This window comes from Sinocyclocheilus rhinocerous, unplaced genomic scaffold, assembly GCF_001515625.1.
Source record: "Sinocyclocheilus rhinocerous isolate Xijiao unplaced genomic scaffold, SAMN03320098_v1.1 scaffold2385, whole genome shotgun sequence".
In the NCBI taxonomy this organism is placed as follows: Eukaryota; Metazoa; Chordata; class Actinopteri; order Cypriniformes; family Cyprinidae; genus Sinocyclocheilus; species Sinocyclocheilus rhinocerous.
This window is the reverse complement of record NW_015667271.1, coordinates 525,795-538,856: the sequence shown is the minus strand read 5'-3', so window position 1 is coordinate 538,856 and position 13,062 is coordinate 525,795. Positions and strand designations below refer to the sequence as shown.

Genomic DNA, 13,062 nt, shown 5'->3' with positions numbered 1-13,062 from the left:
ATGCACTGGATCGCTGGCCAATCAGAGCACACCTCGCTTTTCAGACTGATGAGCTTTGTAAAAATCGACGCGTTTCAGAAAGGCGGGGCATAGAGGAGAAACAATAATGCACAGTACGTGGAAAATAATGTGTTTTTTTTATAATAAATCAGAATATTAGAATGATTTCTGAAGGATCATGTGACACTGTTTACTGGAGTAATGGCTGATGGAAGTTCAGCTTTGCATCACAGGAATAAATTATATTTTAAAGGATATTAAAATAGAAACCATTATTTTATATTATAATAACATTTTGCAAGATTACTGTTTTTTTCTGTATTTTTGATCAAATAAATGCAGCCTTGATGAGCATAAGAGACTTCTTTAAAAAAAAACATTACAAGTCTTACTGATCCCAAACTTTTGACCGGTAGTGTGTGTGTGTGTATATATATCATATTAATCAATCAATTAATTATAATCAATTAATCAATCAATCATCTTTAAGTCATTGGCATGTGAAATAAATGATAAATGTTGAGGTGCTTATTTGTTTTCAGGCCACATCTTCTGTCCCTTTAAAACCATCATCATCATCAAAAAAAATAAATTTTAGTTACAGAAGATTGAAATAATGTCACCTTACATACTGAAAGTGTCTATCCTGTGTCTTTCAGACTGCACAGGAAGTGACGAAATGAACCAACAGAGAAAATCAGCAGCTATCATCTCACCGATCCACATGTGGAGGTCTGCTCCCTGGTCACCCCGGTTATCCAGCACAAGGTATGAGTCACCGTTGAAGAAAGCCCCCACCTCAGCTTGGGCCAGAGGAACAGCCTTCATCTTCTCCACTCGCCAACATCTCAGTCCCGGCTGTCTGATCTCATCCCCAAACTGTCCTGGAGCGGCCTGAAATGGGAGCATTCTGCAGAGAAACAGAAAAGCGGTGAGAAAGGGAGGATCAAACAAGAATAACAGATAAATAAAGTCTCCAAAAAAACTACAGTCAGCAAACTGTACATCTAATTTCAGTAAATTAATAATTATTATAATTAAAATTAATTAAATATTCATTGTTTCCTCCCTGAAATATGTTTTGAAAGCTGATACAATTGCCTGTGTTTCCCAGCTCTGCTCCTAGAGTACTCCAGTGATGAGTGCCCTAATGAGTGGATGAGTAGATTCAGGAGTGTTAAATAAGGAAGACTTGCTAATAGTGCTGGGCGGCATACCGGTAAATACCGAATACCGGTGTTTATTTTTGTTATGATATGAATTTTTTAAATACCGCAATACCGGTGTATGTCGCTTAAACAACGTTCGGAACGCGACACTGTTTGAAAGGACAGTAAAATAGGGCATTCTAAGTCAATATACTGCAGTATTTCCTCTCTCAATCAGTAGAAAATATGGTTAACACCCGGTCATGCATGAAAAAAAAATACCGTCATGTACCGTGAAACCTGAATAATTGTGAAAAATACCGTGATATACATTTTTGGTCATACCGCCCAGCACTTGCTAAGTAAAAAGGTTAGGAAACACTGGTCATCTTGAAGGATAGACATTGGAATAGCATAAAACTAGCATACTTCTGCCATTAAATGATACATGTGAGTAGCTTTCAGGCCTCATCTTAGAAATAAAATGATTATTTGTTCTTTTTTTAAACCAATTCTGTAAAAATAAATAAATACATTTAGTAAGAACTTATGAAGTCTCTTATGAGAACAACAGCTTCATTCATTTGATGACAAATATAGTAAAAACAGTAATATTGGTTGAAAATATTATTTAAAATAATTTTTTTATTTTAATTTATTTTGATAAGCCATTTATGCTGACAAAGCTGAATTTTCAGCAGCCATTACTCAGTGTCACATGATCCTTCAGAAATTCTAATATGCTGATTTGTTGTTCAAGAAACATTATTATTATCTTATTATTATCAATGTTGAAAATAGTCATGCTGCTTAATATGTTTTGTGATTTTTTTGTGACATTAATTTGTCTAAAAGAAATCTCAATCACTCCAAGCTTAGATGGTAGTGTATATTCAAGAGTAAGGAAAGTACAACCATTAAATTAAAAAGACAAAAAAACAACAACATACTGTATCTGTTTCTTTAACAGGAAATATTTCTTTTCACACACTGATGTACACAGTCTTTCACATGTTGTACAGTTTGTTTTTCATCACTGTTTTACAATATTACTGTCTTATATATATATATATATATATATATATATATATATAAACTACTAGTCATTAGTACTTCTACTTCTACAAACTACTTCTGGGCCGATGGCTGCTCCACTGTAGCTCTACTCCTCTCACTAATTTGCCAACAGAGCTATCAGTTAAAGACTGTTATCTGATTGGTTCTTTGACCTGTCAGTAACTTGACTGCCAAAACACATGATCTGGATTCTGGAAATCTGTTTGTTTAGACACCACAGCGTAATGGAAACAGCACGCATGAAAACATATGCAGACTGCCAAAGAAACACTCAAGACAATAAGGATGTATTAGCCTGAGGATGAAGACCTCCACAGCGGAGTTTTGGTTCCTCCTAAGATTTCTTCATTTTCTGCCTTGGCATTATTCCATTTTTTGTTGTTAAGCTGCTTAGGCCAATAAAAAATGGCTTAATTCTGTGTTATTGCTCACTTATCAATATTAATGGTCCGCTAAGCTTATTATCTATCAAATGTTTTAATTAGAATGGAAACCAAACTAAATCAATCATTGGTGATATTAGATAGCATATCATCTTTGACAGGCATGCGGATTTACAACATAAATATGGGCTTTGCAAATAAATTGGCATGGTACAAATAAATCAATCAGTCTAATTAGGCTCCTCTTGTGATGGTCTGACACTGAGAGGAGCTCTAGAACAGAGCTGCATTACTGCACTCTCATGTAAAGAAGAGGCCTCAGAGGCCCATGTTATCTCATGTCACTCCAAGACCTGCTATAGAGAAAGCCAGACACGTCCAGTTTCACAATGCTGAAGGAGTGGATGTCGAGCTACCATGTCCTTCATAATAATATTAATTATATTACTTCTTGTTTGATTATTAATCAAAGTTATTGATCAGCATTTAACCTCCTAGAATGTTTGATGATTGAATCAAGTTATTAGTTGCCATCTATATTAATAAATATATAGATAGAATGTGTGTAGTCTTCCATTGTAGCAATAATGGAATGTGTAACAGTATTCCTTTACATGCTAAGATCTATTCATTTCCTAGTCACAGGGCCATGTCAGGAGGTCAGGGTGACCTCCCATCTACGTGAACGACGAGTGATCAAAACAGCTGCGATATTGATGTATCTGCATAATATAGATATTAAAGAATCCTGCTTTATTCTGTATTTTTACTCTCTAAGAAGCTGCTCTCATTGTGTGTGTGCAGTGAACCATATTTGTTAAGATTCTGGGCAGAGCCCGGCAACCTTGAAGTACAGATAAGTGTTCTCTGCGTATGTGTGAGAGTGTTTGTCTTTGCAGCTAGATGCAGAGACAGCCCTAGGAGGAAAACGTCATTTGCCGTCACTCTGATATCCAGGGTATCTAATATACGTCTCTGGAGAGACCTATTGCGTCTGACCTCTGATCACTTGTCACCAAAATAATCACTAGAAGATATGCTTCAAGTTTTACGTCCATGTGTGGAGATTTTATCTATGTTTCAACCAACCAGAATCTTACTAACCTATGTATTGACGTAATCAGTGACCTCTGTTAGAGTATAATTACTGGTGTTTCGAGCATGTAAACAGAGCGGCCTACGAACTCCATCGCGAGTATTGAAGCTGACTTCTGCTGATGAAACTGCAAACTATTTTCTTCAGTAAATTTTTCTTCCAATTGATTGCATCTCTGACTCCTGGTCTTCATTTCAACACCTGATGCTTGGGTTTTAACTGTAAATTCCCCTACAATGCCAAAGAATATTTTCACATAGTCACTGTTGTGAACACAAATAGCTATGACAGAATTAAAAGATGCTACTCCTCCCTCTTTATCTGTTCATTCGGTGCAACATTTTCCGTTTATTCACCATTCGGGCATGGCACCTCATAAACTACAAGGAAGCACTAGCAGATAACTACCCCCTCATAAATGTTATAATTCAGCTTTGGCTTCTTCTAGTTCATCACTTTATGATACAAATTTTATGATCAGTTTCAAGAATTTACAAGATACATGTATGCTATATTTAAAATCCACTAGTCAGTAAGCAATTGTCATTTCTAAAGATAGATGATGTAACGAGAAAGAAGAAGTGAGACAGAGAGTTTCGGTCATAAAACGTCATCAAAACCTTTTCAAAATGATCATATGATGAAGTGTGGTAGAACACATAGAGATTTTGTTTACATTACATTAAGCTATCTGATTAGACACACAAATAGCTATGACAGAATTAAAAGATGCTACTCCTCCCTCTTTATCTGTTCATTCGGTGCAACATTTTCCGTTTATTCACCATTCGGGCATGGCACCTCATAAACTACAAGGAAGCACTAGCAGATAACTACCCCCTCATAAATGTTATAATTCAGCTTTGGCTTCTTCTAGTTCATCACTTTATGATACAAATTTTATGATCAGTTTCAAGAATTTACAAGATACATGTATGCTATATTTAAAATCCACTAGTCAGTAAGCAATTGTCATTTCTAAAGATAGATGATGTAATGAGAAAGAAGAAGCGAGACGGACAGTTTCGGTCATAAAACGTCATCAAAACCTTTTCAAAATGATCATATGATGAAGTGTGGTAGAACACATAGAGATTTTGTTTGCATTACATTAAGCTATCTGATTAGACAGAAGTTATATGTGCTCTCAATGTCAAAAAAACAATGACATGTTGTCTCTCTTGACCTCATTGATCAAACAGCTCCACCTCATTGAGCGCTTTAACACTCCACCCTCACACTACAGCAAGGTGTAAAACAGGAATTAATTCTGGCTTCTCATGTAAACCGATATTAAAGTGTCTCAAAGTGGTCAAAAATGTGTTTGACACACACAACTATAGTGAGTCATGCAAAACCACAGGGTGAAGAACATGCAAGCTGGCACACACACACAAAATCGCCAAAAATAATAATTGGCAATGACTAGGGCCTGATCCACTTTACTGTCTGATTTGAAACAGGATGCAAACCCCATTCAATAAAAAAAATAGCAGACATGGACCTAATGATCTATTTCCGTGGTCATTACCTTTCAGAATCAATGTAGGATTAACTCAAATTATAACCTCTATAATATAAAAAATATAAAATAAAATAATATGTGATATAAAATAGGAAAATTAAACATTCATTAACAGTGACGTGCATAATTTCTGCACTAGCACCACCAAGTGGAATTTCAAAAATAATGTTCCGTGAAAAATCGCATACAGTCTCCCTGTCCCCGAATATTTCCATTAATAATGAAAAATGGCACATGAAAAGAGTAGTATGTCTAAATTCATAGTATTCATAAAACAGCAGGTGAAAAGTACCACGATGATTTAATACTTCCAGCGAGATTTTTGAAGTGCACGGCCCTGTCCCATATCGCACCCTAAACCTAAGGTTAAACCTCGCGAGCACCCTTCTGAACGCTAAAATGACAAATGGGACACCCTAAGGTCTCGTGGACTTAACAGACACGCGCACGCGGCGGCCATTATAAGTCCGTAAGACTGCAAGTGCACATGAAGTGTTCCAGTGCAGGCTCGGCAGAAGTGCGCATGGAAGGCGCATAGCAGCCGCAAATGGGGCGTTTGCAAGCAGGCTTCAAAAAGCTAAAAAAAACGAATGGGACAATCTAAGGTCTTGTGGACTTAACGGACGCGCGTATGCAAAGACCGTAAGTTGCCATTTTGGGACAGGGCCATTCTTCAACGCGGAAGTACGCCTATGGGCGAGACTTCCGGTTTATTAGCCGCTATAGGGAAATAACGAGAAGTATAACAATGTGTAGTGCACTACAAACCAGTGTGTTCATAATTAAGATAATACATTAAAATAACATGGTAAGACACACCAATTTGCTATATACAAGCAGCAAAATGAGCTGTTTTGTACAGCTAAAAATAGCTGGACGTGAATGAGACCGGAAGCCAGACCCATAAAATTTACAAATGGCCACGCCCACTCTTACAGGATAAATAAGATGGGCATCAAATGGAGACTTTACAATCCGCATGAGGCCACAGTAGAAGATTTGTGAATAGCAGTGAAGCAACGCAACCTACACCCATACATAACATGGCAATGACAACATGATGGATGTAGTACCGTACGTCTGGATTTCATACTGGATTTCATACTACTCACATTCATTGAACATATACTTTTTAACAATCGCGAGGTTCTTTACAAATATAGTACCTATTCAGACAGTATGCAAATTCGGACGCAGCTTCAGAGTATGTACTATGATTTAGGTAGCCTATAAAAATGTTATATAAAGTATGTGTGTGTGTTGTATGAATGCAATCCAGACGTTCTTCATCCACCATGTTGCCAGTGCAAAGTTGTCCATTAAATGTGCACTTTGGCCTTTTGGACTAATTTGGGCATACTAATTTAACACACTACTTTTCATTTACTATAGTAGAGAGGTATGCGTGTTCTGACACTAGGGCCGTTTTCAGCCATGTTTCCTAAACACTCCTCCCGTTTTCCCATTGGTCAACAAACTGCCCCCTCTGCCACGCCATTGGTTGACTGAGTGTCGCTATTGTGAGCTCGGCATGATGCGTCAAGATTCAGTGTTACACTTCGACTTTAATTCAGCCTATAAATGGTTCACTTGCAGTTTTCTCTATGTATTAATTTGTGTATACATAGATTGAAAAAATTCCATTTAAAATTTTTAACAGTGATCACCAATATTGGGACCGCACTGAAACAGTAGTATGCGATCTACTACAGAACAGCATGAAATATGACAAACATACATGTACAGTGCAGGATAGTGGAATGAGGGCCCATGCGCATAATGTGAAGACAGCGATGACAACAGAAGCTCATAGTCTCCCTTGATAAGTAAAGAGCGCACTCGAAACTAAGAAACACACTTGTCCACTTAACTGTAAAACTCCTTCGGCCTGCTCTGGCATGCTTTCTGAGTCCGGCTCCATTCTGCCTGTTCCAGTGTGTGTGTGTGTGTGTGTGTGTGTGTGTTGAGGGCCCATGCGCATAATGTGAAGACAGCGATGACAACAGAAGCTCATAGTCTCCCTTGATAAGTAAAGAGCGCACTCGAAACTAAGAAACACACTTGTCCACTTAACTGTAAAACTCCTTCGGCCTGCTCTGGCATGCTTTCTGAGTCCGGCTCCATTCTGCCTGTTCGTGTGTGTGTGTGTGTGTGTGTGTGTGAGTTTACCTGGCCTGGTTAGCTTATATGTGTCCAGTAACTGGACACGGGGCAATAATCCGAGCGGCCCTGCCGAGGACGCCCCACAGCGAGGAGAGTCGGGTTGCCTGACCAACGCTAAACACTAGCGTGATAATTACTGCAAGGCACCATCCATCTTTCCTCCACTCATCAGAGGGAGTTGATGGAGGAAACACGGTAAAACATGGCTTTTGTTTCGAAGACAAAAAGTTGGAAATTTCAGAAGCTCTGAACCAGTAGTAGAACCATACACAAAACTATTACCAAGACGAAACAATTATTCATTTATAATTTATTTTTAATTATGATTTATTAGTTTTGACACCAGTTTTTGTGGCTCATCATATGAATTAGCTGAAATTCTATACTTTTCTTTGTATTCAAATCTGTAATTTGTTTTTTATAAACTGTAGGCTAATAGGAGCTTGGCCTACTGGCTCATAAATTACAAAACATATGCAAATGACCAGTCAATGTAGACCAAAAATTATGGTTTCCAGAAATTATGAATCAGTAGAAGAACCATACGCAAAACTATTACCAAGTCAAGACAGTTATTAATTTATAATTTTATTTTTAATTATGATTTATTAATTTTGACAACAGTTTCTGTGGCTCGCCCAGCTAATTAGCTGAAATTCTATACTTTTTTCCATTTTACCAACATAATAATTCTTAATAAAATGTAGGCCTGGTGGCATTTAAGTTACAAAACAAATGCAAATGATCGGTCAGTGTTGCTTATTTAAATTATTACAGCATTATTACATAACATAGAGAAAACAAATGAAGATAAAGCAGTGAAATAAGAAGAGTGAGATGAAAAAACTGATAAAAGAGGTTGATAAGGCAAACTGATAAATAATCTGTTATATAACCTATATTTCTTTACACAAAGACATGCAAGTAGATCGTGAACAGATAATTGCAAGAGACAAAGGTGGAGCCATAAAAATCATGATTTCTTAAAAAACCGCAAGCAAATTGTTATCAAATAACAGTCACTCAATGGAGTAGTGTACAAGAAAAGAAACTTTTTCTATATAAGTGTATTTCATTTTAGATGCTCACCATGTTCCCTATTTTAAAAATTCAAGTCGAGTCAAGATCAAGATGTGCAAAATATTTGACTAACTTTTATGTTTAAAGTGTTAATGAGCAGCAAACGTGTTCAAATCTAACCCACATTTACTTTAAGAAATAAGCTAGATGTGAGCCTAAGGACTAAGGTGCGGAGCTTTGGGAGTGTCTCTCTTGCTTACATTTCTCTCTGCTTTAAGTTCCTTTGCTCTAAAATGAATTTGGCAGAACAGTTTTGGCACAGCCTGGTTTTGAGGGTTATGCATGTATAACTTGTGAGTTTCTGAGCAGATTGGCAGTGCTTACCTTGCTGCTGTTGAAGATGGAGAACCCTGCAGAGTTTCGTGAAAGAAAGGAAGAGAATTTGTAGAGACAAAATGTACCAAATCACTTCCTGCATTACTTCTGGCCCAGCCCCCTTGAATACACCCCCGCCTAAACAAACAGATGCCAAAAAATGAGGAAAAAAGCCAAAGGCACAGAGAGTGACATTCACGGATTTGTTAATAGTTCAACAAAATCATAACCTGATTTGACTGCAGGAAGACCTGGACTATATGGACTGAAGGAGAAGAAAATATCTAAAAATCAGATTTAGCCAGAGGGGTTTCTCTTGTTACATATAAGGGTCACACCCAGTCAGTCACAAAGCATTCATGATAATGTCAGGGCTTGCCCATGAAAACAAAACAAATGAATATAATAGATAAGCCATAGTCATAGCTAAAACTTATGTCAACTTAAAAAATGCAGCTAGGCATGCACACTTAATGGCTGTGTTCGCTCAGACATTCAAAAGAGCACAGGAAATCCAGGGGCTGGACTGTGGTTTCAATGGTTTATTAAAAACAAGAACCGGTGAGGCAAAAAATGTCTGTAACACTGGCTCAAATACCTTGGAACAAGAGGCACGTCTATGTGAAGAAATACACAAATTGCACATCTTCATTTAGAAATTCAAAATGGGAAATTTGATAACTAAACATACAAAATGAAGGGGCGTACTTACGGAAAACACTCTTCCTATACGTTTGACAGACTGTAAAACAGAAGTTAATCCTAAACACAGCCCGTTGAATCACAAGTCATGTGTTACCAAACTGAAGTGAACAACAGCATGCAGTATTCATTTCAATAGGACATTGTGCTACAAGACACTTCTGCAAAACTTTGACATTTAAGAAAATTAAGTCTAATCCTTAACGGGATAGTTCACCCAAAAATGTTGCTCTAAACCCTCAAGACCTTTGTTCATCTTTGAAACACAAAACAATATATTTTTGATTTAAAAAAACACAATGCATGCGTGTGCTGCTGCTGTTTTCGAATAGATTGCACTCACACAGAAATGAAGCATTGTTCAATAAAATCTTTTTTTTTGTGCACAAATATTCTCGTAGCTTCGTAAAAGTATAGTTGAACCACTGAAGTCACATGGATTTTAAGAATGTTCTTACTGTTTCTTGGTCTGGGAACATTTGTCACATTGCTGTCTATGAGGGTCAGAAAGCTCTTGGATTTCATAAAAAAAACCTTAATGTGTTCTTAATGAGTCTTACAGGTTTGTAACAACATGAGGGCGAGTAATTAATGACAGAATTTTCATTTTTGGGTGAACTATCCCTTTAAAGCAGCACTGTAACTTTTGGCGCTCTAGCGGTTAATAAACAGAACTGCACACATCCCGCGGAAGAACATTCCAACCGGAGCTACTTCTATAAGTTTGTCTATGGCGATTCACGCAGGTATGGGTTACGCCGCAGCAGTGACGACCCGACCAGGCTACAGTAGTCCAAATACAAGTACTTACTATAAGTGTATGGGATGATATTAATCCCATATAAGTGTACCGTAGTGATTCGGAATAAGACAAAAACGCGGTTTGGAAGATGAATTCATGATGTACTCGCTCATTATATACATTTTGCAAATTTTGAACACAGAAAAATTACATAGTGTTGCTTTAATGTAATTTACAAACTTTGTCACTTCAAACCATTAATTATAAACCATTATATACACACAAAAACGGTTTGTTTCAAACGTTTATGTAATGTCACTTTCTTCAGTGGAACACAAAATAACTTTCTTTTTCAGGTGAACTGTTGTTTAAAGGTTAATCATAACATACACCCAACAGCCATGTAAAAACACAAATGAACAATAGTTTAGTCAAACTTTTTATTTTTCAAGTCAAAAAACAAACAAAACATAGATACAGAGAATGAAGTATCAGATTGATTTCTATACAGTGGCAATTTCTCTTAATTTAAATTCTCCTTTCCCCATAAACCCGACCCGGTTATTACTCAAACTCAAGAAAACCCTGTCTTTTCCATTTATCCTTTCATGCACACACACTTGCACACACACGCGCACGCACACACACACACACTTACTGGGAGCCTGGGTATAGAGTATTAACTGGACTTGTTTGAAACAGCCATGAAACTGAAGGCAAACAAGGGCATTAAAGAGACTGTCAGAACCGCTCTCCCTAATGCGATCTAAGGCCTTAAACCTAAAGCTGAAATATGCAAGAGCATCAAAGTCTTTTACAAGTCAACAAAACCTCCAGCAACTACTACTGTCCAAATGGAAGAGTAAGTTGAGGCAACCACAAGTCGACACTTGCGTTCAGGTTTTAAAAAGGTAACGCTCAAAAACATCTAAATGCCTCTAACGCCCGAGTAAAATCAGTCTCTGTCGCCCTCTACTGTTTGAGCACAAGATGATTCAGAATCAGCTGACGAAATTTAGTTATGAAACGGTACATATTCGAAAGGAAACAAACCAAACTGCACCTTTCTCCCCTCCCCAAGCACTTAATCCAAAAAGCAAAGCTGACCCAACGACAATGAAGCCAGCGCAAGAAAAAGTGTAAAATAAATGCTTTTCCTTAGTAAATCACACAATAGATTATCAATTGTAATGATGCATATATCAGAAAAAACAATTATACACTTATTATATTAAAGGGTTGAGTGCTGAGGACAAGGACTCATTAGATTTGAACCTAGGTGGTTTAAAAAAAAAAAAAAAAAAGTTAACATGGTGCATCTTATGTAAAGCTGGGCTCCAGCCTCACTCAGCATAAAAGAAAAATAAAACCAAAAAGGTCACAATTTCACACTCCTCTGTGCACTCAGAGGTACAAGACCGCTGGTTACCATTTTTTTTTTTTTTGCAGTTTTTTGAAATTGTAAATTACTGGGCAGATGCTGGTGAAGGATAAGGCTTGCATCTTTTGGGGACAATAGACTAGAAAATTGATGCCTCAAATAAAGCATCTGTTCCCTCTCTCTGATTCTTAAAGAGGGCAATCACGACAACACTTTTACCCATGTCACGGGCTGACATACATAGACTACAGTATTACAAGACATTTTTCTTCTGCACAATGTGTGTCAGCTTCAACACGTTTCTAATAAACAGCCACTTTGAACCTCCTTGCTTCTTTAGAAATAACATTTTTCATAAGTGAACTCAAATTAGACAGAAAATCAACATTAATATTTAAACTGTTCTCAGTTCAGATCTGGAATAAAGAATCAAAACTGGGAGCAAGCGCTTATTTACACTGGGGAAGAAACTAAAAGCTGTAAAATGTGAGAAAGGTCAGTTTCTCCCCCTTTCTATTTACGTTATAGATATTTTTCAAGGTTTCATTTGAAACTTTTCAGATACAATTCACTGTTTTCTGTTTTGAAGGCTTTTGGCAATACTTCTTAAATTTCCTTTACATCCAACACTGAATTTTTGAGAAAAAGTAAGGGAGGCAGAAATGACTGGATGGAAAGAGGAGGACAATGCATGATCTTTCTCCTCCAAAAGCAGTCAATCTCCTGCATCTTTCCACCAACTTTGAGAAATGGTTCTCCCTCTAAACTTAGAGCGACCAAAGCGGTCTATACAAAGGCAGCCTTGTTTGGCTTGTAGTTCAAACCTCTAACCTAACAGATGCAACCACTGAAGCCCGTTTAGTGAGGCTATTTAAGAACAATTCATTAAGTCCAAAAGAGAAAAATCAAAAAGGAGGATGTCACATGTGGGATCCCAGGTTCCTTAGCCTTCCCTGTAAATGACAACAACCCCAGCTGGGTGGCTTTCCTTCAGTCTTTATCCCAGGGTCAGAGTGCCCATAAGGGAAGTAGGACAAACCCCGGCACCAACCATCTTTAATTATTTTCTTCATCGCTGTCATCAGGGCTGATGGCTGGGCTGTAGGTTGGAGAGGTGGGGCTGTAGCCGGGAGAAGTGGGGCTGTAGGTGGAGCCCTTCGGACTAGTTGGAGAGTAGGTAGGGGATGTGGGTGAGTATTTTGGAGACGTTGGAGAGTACGTCGGAGAGGTGGGGGAATATTTGGGGCTGGTTGGGGTGTAGGTAGGAGAGGTTGGAGAATAAGTAGGGGAAGTGGGGCTGTACTTGGGAGTAGTTGGGGAGTAGGTTGGAGAAGTGGGACTGTATTTGGGCGAAGTGGGAGAGTACTTTGGAGAAGTGGGGGAATATTTGGGGGATGTTGGGGTAAATTCGGGAGAGCTAGGACTGTAGGAGGGGGAGGTGGGGGTGTAT

General features: G+C 37.9%; 2 protein-coding genes across 2 annotated transcripts in view; both read right to left on the bottom strand.

Moving 5' to 3' along the window:
* Positions 1–9,066, bottom strand: part of capgb (capping protein (actin filament), gelsolin-like b) — a 16,050-nt gene extending 6,984 nt beyond the window's left edge. Inside the window, exons 1-3 of the mRNA XM_016545068.1 lie at positions 9,018–9,066; positions 8,797–8,925; positions 717–910 (exon numbers count right to left, since the gene is read on the bottom strand). Coding sequence (XP_016400554.1) covers positions 717–909 — 193 coding nt within the window. The 5' untranslated portion in view covers position 910; positions 8,797–8,925; positions 9,018–9,066. The remainder of the gene's footprint in view (positions 1–716; positions 911–8,796; positions 8,926–9,017) is intronic.
* Positions 9,067–10,657: 1,591 nt separating this feature from the next.
* polr2a (RNA polymerase II subunit A) overlaps positions 10,658–13,062 on the bottom strand; it is a 15,905-nt gene continuing 13,500 nt past the window's right edge. Inside the window, exon 29 of the mRNA XM_016545069.1 lies at positions 10,658–13,062. Within this exon, the coding sequence (XP_016400555.1) occupies positions 12,669–13,062 (394 nt within the window). The 3' untranslated portion in view covers positions 10,658–12,668.